General features: G+C 43.7%; 1 protein-coding gene across 1 annotated transcript; it reads left to right on the forward strand.

Annotated features, from left to right (window-relative positions):
- Window positions 1-20,825: 20,825 nt before the first annotated feature.
- Window positions 20,826-23,865, forward strand: LOC139835883 (uncharacterized). The gene is made up of 7 exons (XM_071825780.1): window positions 20,826-20,873; window positions 20,994-21,116; window positions 22,902-22,994; window positions 23,083-23,232; window positions 23,366-23,419; window positions 23,540-23,710; window positions 23,794-23,865. Exons 1-7 carry the CDS (start codon window positions 20,826-20,828, stop codon window positions 23,863-23,865), a joined length of 711 nt encoding a protein of 236 aa, XP_071681881.1.

The following is a 23,865-nucleotide window of genomic DNA, read 5'->3' on the forward strand; positions in this document are numbered from 1 at the left end:
ATATTTTTATTCCATCACATCTTATGTACTTTGCTTGGAGCGTCTGTTTGTTTTTGTTTTTGTTTTGTTTGAATAAAATGGATCCTAGCATTCTTTGTGTGGGAGAGAGACACGCTCCGCTATTGCATATGGACAAATATGTCCTTAGGCTTTACTCATAATATTCATGGCGAAGTTTCTTCTTCGTTAAATTGTTATATGGTTGGAATTGGAAAATGATACATGTAGTAATTTGCTATAATGTCTTGGATAATGTGATACTTGGCAATTGTTGTGCTCATGTTTAAGCTATTGCATCATATACTTTGCACCTATTAATGAAGAAATACATAGAGCATGCTAAAATTTGGTTTGCATAATTGGTCTCTCTAAGGTCTAGATAATTTCTAGTATTGAGTTTGAACAACAAGGAAGACGGTGTAGAGTCTTATAATGTTTACAATATGTCTTTTATGTGAGTTTTGCTGCACCGCTTCATCCTTATGTTTGTTTCAAATAGCCTTGCTAGCCTAAACCTTGTATCGAGAGGGAATACTTCTCATGCATCCAAAATACTTGAGCCAACCACTATGCCATTTGTGTCCACCATACCTACCTACTACATGGTATTTCTCCGCCATTCCAAAGTAAATTGCTTGAGTGCTACCTTTAAATTTCTATCCTCTACCTTTACAATATATAGCTCATGGGATAAATAGCCTAAAAACTATTGTGGTATTGAATATGTACTTATGCACTTTATCTCTTATTAAGTTGCTTGTTGTGCGATAACCATGTTCCTGGGGACGCCATCAACTACTCTTTGTTGAATATCATGTGAGTTGCTATGCATGTTCGTCTTGTCTGAAGTAAGGGAGATTTACCACCAAAATGGTTAGAGCATTGCATAATGTTAGAGAAGAACATTGGGCCGCTAACTAAAGCCATGATCCATGGTGGAAGTTTCAGTTTTGGACAAATATCCTCAATCTCATATGAGAAAATTAATTGTTGCTACATGCTTATGCATAAAAGAGGAGTCCATTATCTGTTGTCTATGTTGTCCCGGTATGGATGTCTAAGTTGAGAATAATCAATAGCGAGAAATCCGATGCGAGCTTTCTCCTTAGACCTTTGTACAAGCGGAAGAGAGGTACCCCTTTGTGATACTTGGTTAAAACATATGCATTGCGATGATAATCCAGGTAATCCGAGCTAATTAGGACAAGGTGCGGGCACTATTAGTATACTATGCATGAGGCTTGCAACTTGTAAGATATAATTTACATGACACATATGCTTTATTACTACCGTTGACAAAATTGTTTCTTGTTTTCAAAACCAAAGCTCTAGCACAAATATAGCAATCGATGCTTTCCTCTTTGAAGGACCTTTCTTCTACTTTTATTGTTGAGTCAGTTCACCTATTTCTCTCCACCTCAAGAAGCAAACACTTGTGTGAACTGTGCATTGATTCCTACATACTTGCATATTGCACTTGTTATATTACTCTATGTTGACAATATCCATGAGATATACATGTTATAAGTTGAAAGCAACCGCTGAAACTTAATCTTCCTTTGTGTTGCTTCAATACCTTTACTTTGAATTATTGCTTTATGAGTTAACTCTTATGCAAGACTTATTGATGCTTGTCTTGAAGTACTATTCATGAAAAGTCTTTGCTTTATGATTCAGTTGTTTACTCATGTCATTTACATTTTTGATCGCTGCATTCATTACATATGCTTACAATAGTATGATCAAGGTTATGATGGCATGTCACTCCAGAAATTATCTTTGTTATCGTTTACCTGCTCGGGACGAGCAGAAACTAAGCTTGGGGATGCTGATACGTCTCCGACGTATCGATAATTTCTTATGTTCCATGCCACATTATTGATGATATCTACATGTTTTATGCATACTTTATGTCATATTTATGCATTTTCCGGCACTAACCTATTAACGAGATGCCGAAGAGCCAGTTGCTGTTTTCTGCTGTTTTTGGTTTCAGAAATCCTAGTAAGGAAATATTCTCGGAATTGGACGAAATCAACGCCCAGGGGCCTATTTTCACACGAAGCTTCCAGAAGACCGGAGAGCTGACGAAGTGGGGCCACGAGGTGGCCAAACACTAGGCCGGCGCGGCCTAGCCCTTGGCCGCGCCGACCTAGTGTGTGGGCCCCTCGTGACGCCCCTTGACCTGCCCTTCCGCCTACAAATAGCCTTCGTCGCGAAACCCCCAGTACCGAGAGCCACGATACGGAAAACCTTCCAGAGACGCCGCCGCCGCCAATCCCATCTCGGGGGATTCAGGAGATCGCCTCCGGCACCCTGCCGAAGAGGGGATTCATCTCCCGGAGGACTCTACACCGCCATGGTCGCCTCCGGAGTGATGAGTGAGTAGTCTACCCCTGGACTATGGGTCCATAGCAGTAGCTAGATGGTTGTCTTCTCCTCATTATGCTTCATTGTCGGATCTTGTGAGCTGCCGAACATGATCAAGATCATCTATCTGTAATGCTATATGTTGTGTTTGTTGGGATCCGATGGATAGAGAATACTATGTTATGTTGATTATCAATTTATATCTATGTGTTGTTTATGATCTTGCATGCTCTCCGTTATTAGTAGAGGCTCTGGCCAAGTTTTTGCTAGTAACTCCAAGAGGGGGTATTTATGCTCGATAGTGGGTTCATGTCTCCGTGAATCTGGGGGAGTGACAGAAACCTCTAAGGTTATGGATGTACTGTTGCCACTAGGGATAAAACATTGATGCTATGTCCGAGGATGTAGTTATTGATTACATTACGCACCATACTTAATGCAATTGTCTGTTGTTTTCAACTTAATACTGGAAGGGGTTCGGATGATAACCTGAAGGTGGACTTTTTAGGCATAGATGCATGCTGGATAGCGGTCTATGTACTTTGTGTAATGCCCAATTAAATCTCACAATACTCATCATATCATGTATGTGCATGGTCATGCCCTCTCTATTTGTCAATTGCCCAACTGTAATTTGTTCACCCAACATGCTATTTATCTTATGGGAGAGACACCTCTAGTGAACTGTGGACCCCGGTCCATTCTTTACATCTGAAATACAATCATCGTAATTGTTCTCTTGTTCTCGCAAACAATCATCATCCACACTATACATCTAATCCTTTGTTACAGCAAGCCGGTGAGATTGACAACCTCACTGTTTCGTTGGGGCAAAGTACTTTGGTTGTGTTGTGCAGGTTCCACGTTGGCGCCGGAATCCCTGGTGTTGCGCCGCACTACATCTCGCCGCCATCAACCTTCAACGTGCTTCTTGGCTCCTACTGGTTCGATAAACCTTGGTTTCTTACTGAGGGAAAACTTGCCGCTGTACGCATCACACCTTCCTCTTGGGGTTCCCAACGGACGCGTGCTGTATGCGTATCAGGGCCTGGACGGGGGCAGCGGCCGATGCGCCGGCGGCTGATGCGCCGACAATGGGCATCTCATTCTTCTCCATCGCCGGCGGTTTTCTTCGGGGTTTTTTCTTCGGTTGTGGAGAAGATGATGGGATAGGAGAGGCGGTTGCAGTGAGAACGTGCGTCGAGGGAGAGGAAAAGGGCTCTATAAAGACGAAGGTGGTGTGTACCGCAACACGCGTCCGCTATGCACGGCTGCAGCGTGCACCGTGACACGAGTCTAACCCTGGGACGTTTGGTGTACTCAGTTATAACCTCGGGTCTTATACATAAATTTTATCTGTACTCAGTTTTCCCCTCGAGTACTTAGACTGGCAAGTGCAATATACTCAGTTTTACCCTCAAGTAGCTAGTCAACAGAGAGTCAACAAATGAGATTAACATATCTAATTGAGGCATTTCATGCGCAAAAAAATTCAAAAAAATAAAAACATAGTGGCACCTACTCATGGAGTCTTCCTACGCAACCTGCCACCAAGAAAACCTTAACAAACATATATAAATCAAGTTTTACCACAAATTGCCACTTCTCAGAATCACTAGTGTAGCTATGAAGATGCATGGTTTTCCACTCAAACCCCTTTGCAAAACATCTTCCCCAAAAACATAGTTTGTCTAAATGATGCCATAATTGTCACACTCATGTATATTTGAATTGCAAATAATTTGATGTAGCCCAATATGAATTATATTGTACAAAACACGCATTTTTCATTTTGTAATTCTTTTTGTTTGAATCCCTTAGTCTATTTACTATTTATGTGCCCTTGGATTGTTAGTACTACTCAGTTTTGCCCTCAAGTTCTGTCACAAATGCTCTCAGAAGCCCAAACTTATCCTGATTGGTTGAGCCGTTATCACACAGATCGACTCCACGAACCGTTGATCAACTGATCTAACGGGCAGTATACCCCTCCCCGTCTCTTCGTGGCCACCCCTCTCTCTCTCTTCGTGGCCACCCCTCTCTCTCTCTGTCGGTGGATGCATTATTGTCACCACTCTAACAATTATCAACTATCTTTCGCTTTCCTTTTTCTTTTAGGGGATATAGTTTTGGCATATAGTTTTAGTAATTTGAAACGGCCCAAAAGTGGTATAATTTTGGTATAAACATGAGGCATACATATTTGCGGATTTCGGTGAATGCATTATTGTCACCCTCCTAACAATTATCAACTATCTTTCGCTTTCCTTTTTCTTTTAGGGGATATAGTTTTGGCATATAGTTTTGGTAATTTGAAACGGCCCAAAAGTGGTATAATTTCGGTATAAACATGAGGCATACATATTTGCGGATTTCGGTGAATGCATTATTTTCACCCCTCTAACAATTATCAACTATCTTTCGCTTTCCTTTTCCTTTTAGGGGATATAGTTTTGGCATATAGTTTCGGTAATTTGAAACGGCCCAAAAGTGGTATAATTTCGGTATAAACATGAGGCATACATATTTGCGGATTTCAGTGAATGCATTATTGTCACCCCTCTAACAATTATCAACTATCTTTCGCTTTCCTTTTTCTTTTAGGGGATATAGTTTTGGCATATAGTTTCGGTAATTTGAAACGGCACACACTAATATAGTTCGGTGAGCAATGATAAGAATCCCTTGTATAAACATGAGGCATACATAAAGCATTCCAATATAGTTGGTAATTTCGGTGAATGCACACACTAACCATGAAAACAACTACAAGTACATGTAACTAATAATGAATTTGTAACAAGGTATCCCTTGTAACAACTTCTAGCACCTGGTGAGCAATGATAAGAATCCGATCGCAATTATACAACAGAAAAAACAACCAGCCATCAGATTAGCTTTCTTCTTCAACTCGATCAGCTGCCTTAACTGCTTGTTCATTTTCTTTAGTTCTCCCTTCACTTCCACCAGTCCTACATTGGGAGCATTAGGCATAATCGGAACGGCTCCTCTCTCCGCCGCATTCTCTACAGCAAGTCCCCCCCTCCCAAATTGCGCTCCCCAATAGCGCCAATTGATTCCTGCAATTGAAGCCTCTGAACGTACACATCGATCCACTCGAAATGCCTGCATTTCTTCAGGATCTGAAAACAACAACGGGAACCCTAAATCCCAAATTCGAGGGAATAGCAAGAAAATCGAGAGAAAACAGAGAAATTGGAGCGAGATCTAACCTTATCCCCTCTCTATATGGAAAGCTCTCGCATGCAAGGAACTCACGTCCACGGTTGCCGTTCTCGTCCGTCTTACAGATCGACCGCTTCAGAGGCTCCTGGCGTGGGCAGTCAGGGCATCTTGTCAAAGGCACGGGTCCATACTGCGGCCATGAAGAACGGGAGGTCGAAGAGAAACTAGACATCACCCGCCTGCCGGAGAAGGGCTGCCGCTGGCGGAGAAGAAGAACAATGGGGCGCGGGGAAAGAAAGGGGAAGCAATGGCACGGGCACGGGCGCGGGGCTGGCTCGGGCTCCCATTTTGCAACGGTCACCTGGGTAAGCTGTGGGTCCGGCGCACTTAACATGGACAAGTTGTGGGTCCCACGATGATCTGGATAAGTGAAGACGTGTCCACTACGGGGCACCAATAGAGGCCCCACTTGCCAGCACCAACCAACGTCAACTAAACGGGATTCCTTCCGTCCGAGCTCCTTCTGCGGGTTTCAGACAAGGTTTTGGGGAAAACTGAGGAAAAACTAAGGGGTTGGGGAAAACTGAGCACAACTAAGGAGCCAGGGGCACGAAAATAGAAATCCCTTTTAAAAAATATTTTCAGCAGGTTGATTTAAAATATCACAAGCATCATTAGAATTATCACATATGGGAGATAAAATATCATCGGAGCAAATTTTCTCCTCTAAAGCTGGGGAACTAAAAAGATCATTTTCATAAAAGTTAGCTTCCCCAAGCTTAGACTTTTCCATAGCGTTTTTTGTCGTGGTGAACAGACAGATGCCATAGGATGGCTTAAGTTGGGGCCGAATGTGCGCTAGAGGATTCGGGGGAGGGTTTTGGTTATATGGGGATGAATTCCGGATGGATTTCCGGATGCTCTCTTGATGAACTTGGCCTTGGCCAGAGGTAGAAGAAGAAGAACTCAAAAACTATCTCAACTCTGGATCTCTCTACTCCATGATCAAACGAGGTTACAGGTTTTCTGATACAATGTAGGACGTCTGGCTTGTTTCGTACATACCTCCCCGCGATAGGGTGTGCTCCCTCTCCTTATATAGGGGAGAGGGTGGCTTACAAGGGAAGAAACCCCAGGAAATCCTAATGGTATCTTTGACTAGACGAACTACTTTACAAAGCCTCTTTGGCAGCTGATGACACCGGTAGACCTTTAACCAGGCACGGTGACATCCTCTGGTACCTTTTACGTCATCTTATGCTTTGGCCTCAGAGCTTCGATTAAAGCTAAAGTGCTTCGCTCATCCTTGTCCTCTAGCTCTTGAGAGAATCTTTGACCAGCTTGCCGACGTGCTACAGTGTAGCTTGTACCGGTTTTCCGGTATCTTATACCGGGTTTCCGGTATCTCATATCGGTTTTCCGGTATCTTTATCCGGCTTATTACCCTTTGTATCTCAATCTCTCCTCTTGGGCATATCTCCGGCTTAGATATCATCGGTTGCCTTTACTCCGGTATACCCCTCCTGGTATATCGGATTGTTTCATCCAACACTGTTAACCTGGTTTAGTTTATGCCGGTATCACCTTTCCGATATCTTTATCTTCGCTCCGGTATCTTTATCTTCGCTCCGGTATCTTTATCCGGTATCTTTATCTTTGAGCTCCGGTATCTTTTGCCTTTGTACCTCAATCTCTTATGTTTCTCGTACTCCGGTATACCCCTCCTGGTATACCGGTTCGCTTCAACTTAACACCAATCTCACTCAACTTTGAGCATCCGGTTTAATATTTAAACCGGTATACAATCTTTATCATGGCATGTTTGCCATAGTCTTGCCCCCCCGACAGCGTTAGCAATAATGGTGTTCAAAGAATTCATACTAATAACATTTATATTAACATGAAAATAAAGTTCCATAGGTTTTTTAATTTTCTCTTCAAACACCTCATGTCCAAACTCAATATAAATACTATAAAGCTCTCTAATTTTTTCCATTAAGCCTAACTAGTGAAAATAAAAACAAGAAACTAAAAGATCGATATAATTGCAGAATCTAGAGGAAATAACTTCGAGCACTCACACACCAGCAACAATATTAGAAGATAACTTAGTAGCCAGAAGATGTGAGTACCTTTTACTTTACCTCCCCGACAACGATGCCAGAAAAGAGCTTGATGTCTACGCACGCTTCTATTCTTGTAGACACTGTTGGGCTCCAAATACAGAGGTTTGTAGAACAGCAGCAAGTTTCCCTTAAGTGAATCACCCAAGGTTTATCGAACTCAGGGAAGTAGAGGTCAAAGATATTCCTCTCAAACAACCCTGCAATTAAGATACAAGTCTCTTGTGTGCCCTACACACCCAATACACTTGTCATGTGTATAGGCGCACTAGTTCGGCAAAGAGATAGTGAAATACAAGTAATATGGATGATTATAAGTGGTAATTGCAATCTGAAATAAAATGGCAGCAAGCAAATATGTAGCAGAAATGGTTGTAAAACGGTGTTTCAATGCTTAGAAACAAGGCCTAGGGATCTTAATTTCACTAGTGGACACTCTCAACAATGATATCGTAATTGAATAGATAAATATCATCTCTTCACTATGCTACTCTGAACCATTTCGGTTGGATAACGAACATCAATTCACCGTCTAGGGCTGCGAAAGCACACCTTAAAGTTTGTGTTCCAAACCTAGGGACACCCCACTCTGTCACTTTGAGCATCCAAAGATAGTACTAACAAACACCACAATTTTATCGAGACATCCAACACAAATTATAACTCACGATAAATATTTCTGTAATCTTTAGCCTAAGAGACACAGACGATGCGCACATTTTCACCTTCACACCGTGGACAAGGTGTCTCCGGAGATCACAATAATAAAACCACTTGAGTAGCATAATAGATGAAGAGTAACATCTACTTATTCAACTAGATTACAAAGCTCATGATCACATAAAGATCACACCATGGGAGAAAGAGATAAATCACATACCTACCGGTAAAGCCATCAACCTCGAGGGAGAACTACTCCCTCCTCATCATGGGAGTCAGCAACATCGATGAAGATGGTGGTGGAGTCGATGGAGATGGCTCCGGGAGCAATTCCCCGTCCCGGCAGGGTGCCGAAACAGAGATTTCTGCCCCCGAAACTTTTCTTCGTTGGCGGCAGAGCTACGGAACTTTTTGTGGATGGAGGATGATTGATTTAGGGTTTCACATCGGGAGCAATATATAGGCGAAAGGGCGATGTCGGTGGGTGCCCGGGGGCCCACACCATGCCTAGGTGCGGCCAGGGGGCCCGCGCCTAGGGGTGGTGTGGCCACCTCCCAGCTCTTCTCCGTCTCCCCTTTGGACTCCGTCTTCATGAAAAAAATAGGAACTTCGGCTTTTGTTTTGTCCAATTCTGAGAATGTTTCCATAACAACTTTTCTGAAATACAAAAATAGCAGAAAACAGAAACTGACACTGTGGCATCTTCTTAATAGGTTAGTTCCAAAAATGCATAAAAATGCCACGAAGTGTAAACAAAACATATAGAAATTGGTGTAAAATAAGTATGGAGCATCAAAAATTATAGATACATTTGCAACATATCAGATCCAAGATGTGCTCCTTAATTTTGTTTGCTCGAAGTGACATCTATTCATTCATATGTCAACATAATTATTAGGTTCTGCTAGTAAAAATAATGAAAAATTTAAAAACCTGACAATTTAGTAGTATATATTAAGGCAATATAGGGAATACCCTGACAATTTCCTTTTCTACCTTTTTGTGCAAACATGGCAAGTAGTAGAAAATATTATGGCAATTTAGCATAGTAGAATTTGGAAACCATTAGGAAATAATGCTGATTGTTTTACTTCTTATATCATGTCATCTTCATTTTTTGCGCACACTTGATCTTCGTTTTCAGTCTTGTACAAAATCATGGTAACATATATTGTTCTAAGAGCTTTTTTACTAATACTTCCATAGTTACATATCAACCAATAGGATTTTTTTGTGGGCAAGTTATCTTTATTCTTGTAAACCTTATTCTTATTTTTAAAATAAGGCAACTACTTTGTAGATAATGTGGCAACTAGTAGGAAATAATCTGAAAATTGTTTATAGTTAACATGGCAATTATTTGACACACTTTTTAATCTATAATTTGGTCATTGCTAGAGCAGAATATTCATGGAAACTATAGGTATATATTTGTTGTTGTTGTTGTTGTTGTTGTTGTTGTTGTTTTTTGTTGTTGTTGTTGTTCACCTTTGTAATTTGAAGATGTTTGAACTGATAAAGTAGCATTAGACACATCCATGACATAAAATTCATCAATATTCATCTTCCGCTAAATCAAAGGATTCATAGGTTAGCCGCTAATTTTATGACTTTCTTTTTTCATGCAGGAATTAGGTGATGACTTGAAACCTCATCAATTAATGAAGGGGCAACACATTTATGCAAGATATATTTGGAGCATGCAACACATATTATCTTCAGATGTGTAGAGAAGATAGCTAACTTTATATGTAAGACAACATGTTTGTAGGTTTACAAGTCATCAAAATTCTTTCTAGTTTTTTATGTGCTAATCCTGATAGTTATGTGCTACCTCTCATACTAGAACTAAATATGCTAGTTATTTTTTGGTACTATGGTTACTAGAACCAACTTACTATATTTTGGTGCGGATACACTTTTCACATCTTATTTTCTCCAACAGAACATAGGTTCATGTTCTAGTTGATCATGATCCACACGTTTCTAATGAATCATCTTGGTAATGGAACATGGGCCAATGTGGGATGAAGAGAGGGGGCTAGGAAAAGTTCTTATGAGGGACGAAGAGAGGGGCAGAGAGAGAAGGTTTTTTTTCCCTCGTGTGCATACATTCACTTGTTTCTTCAACTACTGTGAATTGTTGTTGCGACAAATGTGAGCTCATGCACACATTAGCAATGAATTCATAGAAGTGCTCCTTTTTTCTCTGCTCTTTTCTACGCCGTGTGGTGAGATCTAGCTTTTCCTCTTGGTTTTGTCTTGACGAGGAAGAAACCACCGTAGAAAGCTTCTCACACACGTGTGGTTGCCTATCGTGACCAAATTTGGAAGGGTAACCAGTGCTACAATTTTTCAGCTGATGGGGCTATGGGTAGATAGTGTCGTCACAGTATACGTAGTGGCACGTCATGGCATATGTACCTGCACGTCATCATATACTTAGTTGCACGTCATGGTATGCATAGTTGCACGTCACGGTATATGTCACAACCCGTGCTTCCACACTATCACACACTTGACGACACAACTTTTTCTACTTTCCTTATCGACCCTATCCTAATGCGGCATCGCCAATTACTCTTGTCCTTAATTAATACAAGTTGCCAAAAAAATAGTCAGCACCCTAGAGAAGCACCAACACCGCCCCCTAAATCACGCTCACCATTTTTCCATTCCCCACCCTCTCTGCCTCGACCTCCCTGCCAAACCCTAGCCTTCTAGAAGCTTCCATGACCTCATCCCGTCCGGATCCCAAGTTACCGTCGGTACATGTTTTTATGGTCGGATCCCAGAAGCAGGTGAGGATCGGGAACCGCACGCTCTCCAGGGATGAATCGTCGGCCGTGCAGACGCTCACATATGCGACCGCCGGCAACATCCCCGCCGTGAGGAGTAAGGACCCCCGCGCCTTCGCCGCTGACCGGGTTCTGACAATCCTGGATCTGACAATCTTATACATGCAGAGCTCATGAGGCAGTTAATGAAGTCGGGGAAAGGCGTGGAAGAGACGTTGGCGGCGATCAATCTCCCACAGTTCCGCAGCCGTGGTCCGCTCCACATGGCGGCGTGGGCTGGTAGGCTAGAGATGTGTAGGTTCCTAGTCAAGGATCTCCGCCTCAACGTCAACGCTCCCGGTGATGAAGGTAATTTTTTCGTTATTGGTAGCACTGTTCTGGCTTTGAAGTGTTGGATTGATTTAGAGTGGCATGTCCATGGCCCATGAAGTGATGCTTTATTTATTTTGTTTGAGAGAACAATTTTGAAATACTTATTGCGGTGACTTGGTCTTTGTATGGGAACACATGCAGGGCGGTTCGGAGCCTTCTATGAAATTTCACAATTTGAATATTTTTCTTTCTAAATATGCTCAAATAGTAAGGAAGTTCAGAAATTCCCCATAAGGTTGTACACTTGTACTTTGGTCCAGCCCAGGACATGAACACATAAAACTGGTTGCTTTGGAGTGGAATTAGTAGTTAGTTCTTCCTAAGCTGCAAATTTCGGAAAATGTTGATGATGTTGCTCAAGGACAGCTTTGTTTCTTAAGAAGCTAGAGGCAATCACCTAATCACCACCTATCAATTTAGCTTTTAAACACATACGAAACTATTGATGTTGCAGGGTCTAGCTTAGTGGGGCCTATGATAAGCAATATGTGTATTTTCGTTTACTTTGGTCTTGATGGGTCGGATGCCCCTAAATCCTTTTGTGATTTTATAGTTTTTGCAGTAAAGCGGAGAGGTATTTGATGATTCTGACACATGTTGCCTATCTTGCTATCTCTGCTAGGTACAATGCCTCTATCATATGCAACATATGGTTGTGGATCTACATCAGTTGTCAGGTTTCTTCTTGATCATGGTGCTAAGCCAGACAAAACAAATATGAAAGGGTTTACTCTGCTGCATTATGCAGCAAGTACAGGTTTGTTACCTGCAGCTTTTCTGTTTCGCTTCATAGTACCCAAAACTTGTTGCGATGTCTGTCTTGCAGTAAATTTGGTTCAGTTATTATGTTGTTGTATTGCACATTGTACTTCTATAGAGATTAACTAAAGGTGTGGACACCAACATTTAATTAGCGATGCATTTTTTTGGCTAATACTAGGTAGTATTTTCAATCTAGAGACAATAGAAAGAATATAGTTTCTTGATATTTTATTTATTTAGATAGCTAGTTCAAAGTACACCTTAAAATGTCAGTTGGCTTGGAAAAACAATTTTGGTCTTGCTGGTTGGGTATTGCTCAGGTATTTTAATTTTTTGTTTGTTGTATTTCCTATGCTTACAAATTGGTCTGGACCAAGTTTTGTTGGTCAGCTGCTGAAAAGCCTTTTAGGTCCAACCTATGTTACAATAATTTTCCAGTTTGCTTTTTTTTTTTTTGCAAAAACGCAAAAGGATGCATTGATAGAATAAAGGGTAATTTTACAAGTCCAAAAGAGGAAAAATACTACACTATACAACTCAACCCGAAAGCTATTTAGGGGATAAGCTGGCGAAGACCCTTTGCCCACATGCTTGCCCATGATCCTGGTTCAGCCTTAAACGTGTCCACTAGTGAGGATACAGAGGGTCTAGCATTGTTGAAGATGACCTTGTTCAAATGCATTCAAATCCACCACGTCGTGAGCATAATCAGTGTCGGAGTTCATTTGCGCATGTATCAGGGTGTGGACAACATCACCAACACCCACCACTCAGTGAAGTCGCCCTCAACAACCGAGGGTTGGGTCATGGATATTATCTAGGATAGAACCTCATTTTCACATCGTCCTGGAGAAAGGGCATCCCGCCGGGATATGCTTCACGGTCTCCTCAGTTTGGTCACACAACGGGCATCTCAGTGGGTGTCGGAGACCCCGTCGTGCAAGCCGACCACCTGTCCAACATTTGTCATGACAAGCGAGGCAGACGAAGAACCTCACTCTCAGTGGTACCCATGTCATCTAGTTTAGCTTCCACGATGTTGAGACATCAACCCCTGGAAGAGGGCAGCGTAACAGGATCGAGAGGTGTAACCGTCCGACGTGCATCACCAAACAAGGTTGTCTGGCGCATCTGAGAGCTGCACCCCATGTAGGACCCAGAGTTGGACGTATTGCGGCGCATCTGAGTGCCGAACCCCTTGTAGGACCCAGAGTTGAACGTATTGTCGTAGGGAAGCAGGTTTAATGCCCTCGAAAAGTCGGTAATCCAGCTGCGGTCGACTAGTGTCTGCTACACGTGCGGCACTTACGTGGTCGACTCCTGACCAATGCAAAAAGATCTAGCACTAGCTTCTCAATCGATTTGTCGTCAATACATCTATCATGCCGGAATAGGGAGGAAGAACCAACCCCTAGTACCATGGCAGTGGAGACATGGAAAACCCAATGTTCATTCCTGGAGAACTACATATCCAACTCGCGCCAAGGTCGCAATGGATATGCAGGCATCGTGTAAAGCCAAGGGACCCTAAGGATGATGGTCGTGTGTGTGAGGTCAGGGATACCCAAACCACCATACCACAACAGCCCGACAACCTTGTCCAAGTTGACATGGCAGTGTTCGCCCTTAGTGCCATTCCTTCCCACCCAAAGGAATCCGCACAAGATCTTATTCACCTCCTTGAGTGCTTTCTTGTTTAGGGATAACACTATGAGTTAGTGAAGTGGGATCACAACAAGCACCTATCTCATCATGGCCAGCCGCCATGCCCTTGGCATCATGAATGCTTTCTAGGTGGGTAGGTTATCCATGATGTGGTCGACCACCGACTGATATGCCTCACTAGTTATACATCTAATGGTGAGTGGAATGAGTAGGTATTTGACGGGGTACGGTGTCAACTGGCACTCCATGACTGTTGTCGCTCCAGATAATCCACTTGGAGCATGCAATCGGGGAGATCGAGCACTTCATGAAGTTCATGTGCAGCCCGAATGCATGTCCGAAGAGCTCGAGTCGTGCACTGCGCATAATTCCGCCTCATCCGGAGTGACAAAAGATCTCTACGTCCTCAGCGTAGACTGATACCGTGGTTCGTAGCTCATGGCATGCTAATTGTCTCAGGACACCCACCTCGATGGCCTTAGTCAACACCCTGGTTAGCATGTTCATTACCAGCACGAACAATGTCGCTGACAATGGATCACTTTTTCTCAAGCCCCTCCGGTGCCAGATTTGGGGGGGGGGGGGGGGAGGGGTGACTCGCCATGCAGCACCGCCCTAATGCTAGACGTGTATAGGAGGATGGCAACCAGCTCCCTAAACCTTGTTTCGAACCCCATCTGTACAGTATCTAGAAGAGGAATCTCCACGGCATGTAGTCGAAGGCTTGTGAAATTTCTAGCTTAAGCAACACCCTCGGCTCTTTCAGTCTATGGAGGAGCCTTGTCGTCTGTCGTACCAACATGAAGTTGTCAAGGATGCATCAGTTTCGAATGAAAGCACATTTTTTCCTATCCAACAACGACTCCATCCTTGGTGCCAACCTCAGAGTTAGGGTCTTGGCTACCAGTTTCGTGAATATGTGGATCAAGCCAATATGGCGGTAGTCGCCCAGTACGACCACATCTAGTCACTTCGGCACCAAGATCAATAAAGCTTGGATCAAGTTGTGGAACCAGTTCCCGCACATCCTGAAGAGTTTGTTGAAAGAAGCCATGAAGTCACTCTTCATGGTCCCAACACCCTTGGAGGAACTTAGTCGTGAACACATCCGGTCTCGACGCCTTCCCTGAAAGTAGGCACCTCATCACTTCCAATATCTCCTCCTCGATGAATGTTGCCTCAAGCTCCCGGCGGGTCCTCTCAGTGAGTACCTAGGAAATCTAGGTCTAGTGAGTTCTCTCTGTATTGTGATGTACCTAGGATGCTCTGTCAATGGTTATAGGATGCTTCAGCCATGGCCGCATGGTAAAATGACAGCGCCGTCAACCTCTAAGATATAAATGATGTTTCTTCTACCATCTATGTGAGGCATGCTGGTGAAGGAAAGTTGTCTTCACAACACCCTATGTACGTCCGTTTGAGATGCGTCCAAATATTGCCGCTCAACCATGTGATCTTGGCATGCAGATGGGCCATAGTACGCTCTAGCAAAGACAACCCTAGGTAGGTCTGTTTGAGATGCGCTCGAATGTTGCACTCTCTAGACGTAAGCCCCATGGATTCCATTGTGATATCGAGCCGCAGGATCACCTCACGTGCTATCATCAACTGTTGTTTTACACTCCAAACCTTTTTGTGGCGCCAGCTCTTGAGTCAGCCTATCGTGCCCTTTAGTTTGGTTGAGAGCCGTCGAAGCGAGTCTGGGTATCCATCTATCTCTCCTTAATCGGCATTCACCACCTCTCTAAAGCTGTCCCATTTCCACCACTAGCGTTCGAATTGGAAGCGCTCCCCCCCCGGCTTGCATAGTGAAGTCAAGCATGAGACGGTTGGCCATGACCTTCGCGAGGCAGCATAGGGAACAAATGTTGAAGAGTTCCTCCCAATCCATCGTTAAAAACACCATGGGAAGCCTCACAAGGGTCAGGCCCTCCCTCTCATTTGACTAAGTGTACCGCCTCCCATGGAGATAAATCTCCTTGAGTTCGCAGCTGTTCAGGAAGCGCACGAACCTTCCCATCATCGTACGGTTCAGATTTACCGTTGTTCTTGTGCTCCTCTCGGTACATCAAGTTGAAATCTCCGCAAAGGACCCGCGATCCTGGGCGGGATGACCGGATGACCCGAAGCAAGTCAATGAAGGTGATCTTATCATCATCTTCCTGGGGGCCATAGACACAATTCATCCACCACCCTAGTGCTCCCCCAACTAGGCTCACTCTAGCCGACCGTGACACTGTAAACGTCAACGTGGGCGCTATCGAGCTGCACTAGACTATTAATCCATGCTACGATGATCCCACCCCTCGTATCAACAGCTGATAAACAGAAGTACGCATCGAAGTCCATGCTTAGGGCCGGTTTCCATTACAATCGACTGGGTTACAACAAGTTTAGTCTCCAGCGTACAAACAATCGATACACATGTTGTGTCCATGACACTCTTCACGATCGTACGACGTGCGTGACCATTAAGGCATTGCATGTTACAGACCATGTATGTCCGTAACACATTGGGCCATATTTACACGCGAGGTAGGTTGGCCACCTCGTCGTTCCATATTTTTTGGCAGCCATGATTCTTGTTCCTTGTATCCACTGTTCCAGAAACTTGTCTACTATGGATTCCACCTTGACTCCTTCCACCCTGGCTCGTCGGTGCGTGATCTTCCCCAACATCGGTGCCTCCTCAGCCGCCGTCCGCGAGTGACCCCCTCCCCCCGGCAAGGAAGGGTACTACCGCCAGGTACGCTCGGTCCATCGCCTTCGCGATCCCTAGAAGTGACCATGGTGGTCGCCAATGGGGGATAGTCAGGTTCCACCATGTGAAAGTCGATCCACCTCCTTCACAATCGATGGCCAATTGAGGCACCATGTCGTGAGGCGGAAGATGCTGATGTCTGCGCGATTCCGGGTGAGAGGATGAAGATGTTCCACCTATGTCGCCCACTCCAAGATTGCCTCGGCCGCCGCAAGGCTCCAGGTTGTGGCCGACACTCCCTCGATAACTGTATGCACGCAAAGGCCGCATGCATATGCCCCCGATTGCCACAACCGTGGCCTGAGCCATAGGCGGAAGTATAGAATATGAAGAACCTCATCGGCATACACCAACTCCTGGACTCCGGTGCGGGGAACAAGATTACAAGCTCCTCCCTCCTGTGGCGATGTACCGAGAATTCCTCTTCAGGCACCAGGCTGTAGGAATCCGTGAGTGCGGGCGCCACAACCTCCATGCTCACGGTCCTGCATAAGCCATCGATTGTAGCGAGCAAGGTCAAGCCGAGTGTATCTTCTTCCGCTTCCACTTTCGTCATGTGTGGGAAGATGCACATAGCATGTGTTGGGCGCCTGGTGAGCTCAACAGCCGCGGCGACTAGTTTCGCAGGGCCAATGAAACACACCTAGCCACATGTGTGTTACGGTCCCGATGTGGCCTCGCGGCATCAACAGCAGCATTCACCACCGACAGAATCGAAGCCATGTACCTGTCACCACTGCTAGCGCCGCACAGCACTGTGCTGATGACACACACCGTCCACGAAGGCAGGGCCTCATAGAAGGGTGGATCCTGGGTGTGTCGTCCACCAGCATCACAGTGTTGAGCCGGTGGGGCACAACGATTACCATTGTCGTGTCACTGTCGTAGCGTGTTCCCCACCTACCATGTGCGCACCCCTGCCGTCGCACGCGTTTTTGGCTACGACTACGCCTGCGTGTTCATGCGGCCCTGGGCACGCTGCGCACCTGCCATGTCATGACCACCCATTCGATGAGTGCACGGTGCGTAGGCCACAGTTGCTTGCACTTCCTGGCGCTCAAGAGACCACCCATGATTGGTGTTCTAGGGAAATCCTCGCCGAGCTGTTTCTTTGTCATTGGTTCATTACTCTTCTCCGAGGGAGTGCGTGGCTTGGGCTGGAGGTGCTGGAGGCAGTCCCTCCGACATGTGCCCAACTTCGCCGCACCACAAGCACACATGGCCAGTGAGGTAGTTTGCTGATCGATGCCCCGGCTAGGTGCATAGGAGGTAGAGGTCGTCAAACTTTGATGGTGCCGCCATCACGCCACGTGCGTACCGCTTTCGCCGCAGCAACCTTCTTTCCTCCGTGACAGCCGCTCGCGTGTTTCCACTGCTCATGCTTTGGATCCTCCCAAGAGGCGTCCAGCTCGTCGATGGCCCCTGGCTCGTTGCGGTGGACCTCTGAACGTGGCTCCCGACGGTCTCAAGAGCTCCCCGGCACATCTGCTTGTGCCGCTGGTTGCTTCCCCGTGAGCACATCACGGTAAGAACTGGGGAGTCTTCTGAATCTGAGCCCAGCCACGCCACCGGTCCCCGTGGCCACACGGGGAGAGCTCACCGTCGATCGATGGGGGGAGGGGGAGTGGAGGCCATGGCTGGCCGGTGTGGAGGCCATCGCCGGAGCAGCGGAAGGCGGGTAGTATTTCGCACCTCGCGAGCACTCTAGCTTGTGCTCTCCGGTTTGCTTACATATTGTATTGTTTTCATATTTAGTTTAGCTTAGGTTTGTAGAGATGTCCCATTGATATTTGCTTTTGAAATATTAGGCACTTGGCCATGGGTGGTTGTATTTTACCATTAAATATTTTGTTTATTAAAAAAGGCATGTCGGCTTTCTAATTTCAATGGACAAAGACCGCGGCTAATAATATGAATCTAATCATAAATGCTACCTGCAAAAAAGGACAGTATGTCTGAAGTTTTTCCAGTTTCCTTAGCTATCCTACCCATATTGGCACATAATAAGCTACCAAGTTATTCATCTAGGCACACATACCGACCCAAAGTCAGCCAAGTTATGGGCAGCTAACACCCGAGGTAATAAGCTATCTTTTCATATTATTTTTGGTGTATCCTTGATGGTAATGTGACTGAGCATTTTCATTTATTCCATCCAGATACCTGTGAAATAGCAGAGTTATTATTGTCCAGGGGAGCATATGTTGACCCTATATGTGAAAATGGAACACCACTACACATTGCTGCTCATAAAGGAAATGTGAGAATGTTGGAATTGTTGTTGAGGCATCAGGCAGATGTAATAATTCTTTTTTTCCCATCTTTGGTTTGCTATTTCTGATTAATATTATATGTTCTGTGTACAGTGTAATATTCCCTTCAATATAGCTGAGATTTCATGACTGTATTTATACGGCTGGGCTTAGCAGTGTTCTTATATGTCTCCCCTTTCCCAACCCTGCCTAGTCCAACAATTTGGTCCTGCTAAGGTGGAATGGTGCTGTTATACTTCCTTGACTCAGCTGAGCCAGGACTTCTGTTTTACTGTCCGCTCTTATCTCTTATGTCTCTTTGTGTTCTACTTCTTTTATCATGTATCATTTGCTCATTTACCATTAGATCTTCCCTTGATTAAAATTTATTAGAATCTTGATGACTGCGCTAGATGATAGCATGGTTAAACCATGATTCTCTGCGTATTCACATTAAGGTAAGTCATGGTGAGACCGGACTATTCTGCTGGGTTTTATATCTAATCTACCCAAACTTAGGAAAAAGACTTTAATGTTGTTGTTGTTGCACGGTGAGACGAACTATAGTTTAATCAACTGTACCCGTGTGTGATGGTGCTCACCTGTCCTCCTCACTTCTTCCCACCTTATCCATAGAACTGCTTACTTTACTGGCATTCATGTATCGGTACTGGGTATGTTATGTGCGGGTTTACTCTGACGTTAGCGTCTACGAAGCTTAGGTGCTGTGCTGTGCTGTTTGATTGTTTATTTGATCCAGTTTTCGGTATACCAACTAGTTATCCCTGTGTATCTGCATGAGCTACATATATATCTTAGCCACTACTTCCTCTGTTCCAAATTAATTGACTCAACTTTATCTAGATAAACGCATTTTAGTTTATAAATATATATGTATCTAGACAAAGCTGAGTTAGTAAATTTGAAATGAAGGGAGTAGTATTTTATCATTGCTATCATAAAGTGAACTTAGACATTTGATATATAGGCGGAGCGAATTGAGAACTATGCACACCTTTTTATTTAGATTTGCATAGTTTATTTTGTCTCAAAACTGAAAGTGGTTGTGTGACGCATTTCTCGCTAGTGCAAACTTGATATCCCCTTCTAATTGATTTGGTACACTATAATAGAATTTACATTTCCAGCCTTTTATATTTTATCAGCAGGTAAATTTAGTGGTTCAGAATCGGCACACACCCTATAATACTATTTGCATATTCCTGTCATATGAAATCTAAATCGTAGATCTGAACTTTATCCGGTTAAGGAGCTAGCTGACATCAACTAATCAACCTTTCCTGTACATACTCTTCCGTCTCCAATTACGGTTCTTAAGCTATCAGTTTGTTTGGATTGATAACAATCTGCCTCCTGTGTCCTGCTAAAATGGAAATTTAGTCTTTCTTATGTAAGTCGGTTGGACTCTAGTATTGAATAATCAGCCTTCTGGCATCTTCTAGATGGCAAACGGGAAATTATGTTACTGTTAATCAGCTGGACTCCACATACCAGCTATGTTTTCCCCCGGTTAGAGTTTTGATTGTGCTGATTATACCGAAAATCAAAATTGTGCTGGACTGAAAGGAGTCTCTTATTACTTATTAATATACAGTATATAAGATGATACAGTTAACAAAATCAAAGATGATAGTATTGTTGTTCCCATTTTTATTTTTATATTATCGAAAAAAATCATTTTTATGGTGTGCAAACTATTTTCGTTTAAAATTTCCATGTTTTGCTAAATGTTGCATATCAAACTTTGATAATTTATTTATCTCTAGTACTCTTCTCGTCATTGTTTATCAGCAAGTAATCTTTTCTTTCTCTCCAGCCTAACAGTGTTACGCAGTTATTCTATACACCACTATCGATGGCTATCTTCTCTTCTTCACTGAATTGCGCGGAGCTACTTATTAAGGTGCAGTGCCCTTGTCGCTTCAGAGCTCCTACCATAGAAAGTTTTTTGCGAAGGGAAACTGTTGCATTGTTTAGAAACACTATCTTCAGCATTCTATATTATACACATTCCATGTTTCAGGCTGGTGCTGATGTCAATGCTGGTAGGCCTGTAACACCATTAATAATAGCTGCATCTTATGGCTTCACTGACTGCATGAAGTGTTTGTTGGATGCTGGCGCTGATGCAAATATTCCTGATGAAGTGAGTTTCCGTACTGCTACTTGAATTGTTACTTGTCACTCTTGTTTATCCTCTGAACTGGCTATGGATTGCTAATTTAGCTGCTTAGATTTTTAGAATGTTATAAGAGAGTGGCTAAGAACACATGTAAATTCAGGCCATTTGAGTAAGACCTTAAATATTGCCACATGTTGCTATTTGGGGTTAATTAGGTTTCGTAAAACATTGCTTTACTAGCCTGTTTTATGTATAGTATTCATGTTTAAATGAATTTTGGTCCATGAAAAGGGCCGAAGGCTGTTACTTCGAAGGAAAGAAATTCACTAGCCTGCTAAGGACCAATATTGATTTTTGAGTCCACAAGAAATGTGCTGTACTGTTTAACTGAGAGTTTTGGGCAGTTCTGATTGGGCTAGATAATACGGAGTAGGATAGAAGATGGGAAGTGCCACTTACGAAATAAGGTACTGTGAAAGTGTGAAACTCTGTCATAATTAGTAGAGTTCTTTCATAACTCAGTGAACTTTGGGGTAAAATGGCCCACAATGAAGGCCTATATCTGATCTCTCACAAATGTTCTATCTAATACTGGAGTTGACAGGATCTCTCCTTGCCACAAAAGAAAAATAAAAAATTGATTGAAAGAGGCTGGTTTAAGCATTCATGCACCTGACTACACATACACCCATTTAGTCTAGACATATATATTCATCTGTGTGGCAAGGTACATGGTCGCGAGGCGGAGGCCATCTCCGTGTCGTGGGCGTGCATAGCCGCTATCCTGATGGCTGCCGGCCTCCACCGGCCGGGTTGGAGGAGGAAGATGGACCGTGGTTCCCAGCCATGGCGGCGGCGTGGGCCATTTTACCCCAAAGCTTTCATGGTGGTGGTCCTAGGGTTCTTCTTTCGCGAAGATGAAGACGTTCTGGATGCCGATCTTTCTTCATCTAGCCGGAATGATGAGTTTCGGAAGGCTACGACAGCGAATGTAACAATGCATCTTTTGCCTGGAGTTCACATGATCGGGTGGTATTCGATCGCGCGCACCCATGCTTTTATTCCGACCGTTTGGTTCCGGAGGAAGCGGCGTGAAGCTCTATTCTGTGTTGACATCAAGAGACTTTTGGTCCATGGTGAAGTCAGAAGCAGAGAATATCATCAAGGCGGGATTGGGGGATTAGCTAAAGAAGGTTCAACTCTTCGCGATGTTGAGGAGCTTGCTTGGTGTTTCGGGATTCGCAGCAATGGTTTGAAAGTGGGGGCGACAGCAAAGGTGAAGTTCAGAGTCCTACCTTTCAGGGTGAAAACCCAAGGTCTCGCCTTAACTGGTTGTGCCTGGCAATGACCTTGTTGGAGGCAATGTTTTGAGAGCGGGAACTATCTTCAGGGTGAAAACCTGAGATCTTTGATCGGGCGACGACGGTGTTCCATTCTTGGAGGCGTTGCTTTTGGAGAGTCTGTATTTCACGTGTTGTCTTGCTAGGCCTGGGATACAGTGGCGGGACTTTTATTTCTTAGTTTGCTTTTCTCTGTTTTGGCTGTGTGCATCCATACTGCCATTAGGGTGGTGCGTTAATTGGTATCTTCTGATATTAATATATTCCCTTTATCGAAAAAAATTCATTTGTACTTTGCTACAGTAATACATGCACTGCACAATCCCCTATAATTCGTCATATTTTGAGTCTCATAGTGACATGAGTATAAATGCCTTCGCCACATTTTTCTTTTATTAACATAAATTTTCATTGCATAATCTCGCCCTTGTTTATTTGTGAGATTTACCCTTGATATCCTTTTGAACAGTTCGGTAGAACAGCAGCGAAAATTGCTGCAACGAAAGGATTTAAGGACTGCGTTAAGATTCTTTCCCCTCTTACATCCCCTGGAGGCAATGATGTAATAATTCAACATGCGAACTTTGTAAATTCAAGAGTAAATTTGCATTTTATATTCTGTTTGAATTTAAGTTGTTCATTTTATTTAGGTTCCTCTCCTCAATTCAAATGATGGATGTGCTTTGAAAGAGCAAGGGGATGCTGAATTCGAGGAAAATGATGGTTTTGCTTTGAAAATACAAGGGGATGCTGCATTTGAGGAAAATAGTTATGCTGGTGCGTTGGCTCTCTATACCAAGGTATAGTCTTGCATCATATACTTCTTCACAAGTTCTGCTGTGCACTTTACTTGCTGATGAACCCCTTTCTGGCCTATGAGGCCAAAATTCTCAGAACTATGGAACAGTTGCTTAATTTATATATTGTTGCTAGATTATCTCCGTGTACAAACTGTTATGCCTTATATCCGATTCTTGTGAATCAGAGGTATACCCTATTTGGTCAATGCTTATGTATGTAGTCTCTAGACAAGAAAATGCTTTGGTTTGATTTGAATACAGCTAATTTTATCTTTGGTGCTAATGCGGCATCATTTGATGTCTGCAGGCAATGCAGATTGAGCCTGATGATTCTACCTTGTATGCAAAGAGGAGCCTTTGCTGGGTGCATATGAGTGAACAAGACAAGGCTTTGGATGATGCTTATACCTACAGAACTATGAAGATGGATCTATCCAATTCCTGCTATGAGCAAACAGCGGCTCTGATACTGGTGAAGGTGAGCTGTGGCAGAGTTACATTGGCATTTTGTTTCCCATACTTTGTTGTATTCATTGGCCATGCACTGACGTGTTTGTCTAGGAGTACGCTCGAGCATGTAGAGCACTCGTATCGGCATTAAAATTGGACTTGAGAAGCGACGATCTGGATTGA

This window comes from Lolium perenne, chromosome 2 (genome assembly GCF_019359855.2).
Source record: "Lolium perenne isolate Kyuss_39 chromosome 2, Kyuss_2.0, whole genome shotgun sequence".
Lineage (NCBI taxonomy): Eukaryota > Viridiplantae > Streptophyta > Magnoliopsida > Poales > Poaceae > Lolium > Lolium perenne.

Excerpts from the sequence above, each read along its gene's own strand:
- LOC139835883 (XM_071825780.1), top strand. The coding sequence starts at position 20,826 with ATGGCTATCTTCTCTTCTTCACTGAATTGCGCGGAGCTACTTATTAAG. Across the intron at positions 21,117-22,901 it reads ATGCAAATATTCCTGATGAA|TTCGGTAGAACAGCAGCGAA; the intron begins GTGAGTTTCCGT and ends CCTTTTGAACAG. Across the intron at positions 23,233-23,365 it reads CGTTGGCTCTCTATACCAAG|ATTATCTCCGTGTACAAACT; the intron begins GTATAGTCTTGC and ends TATTGTTGCTAG.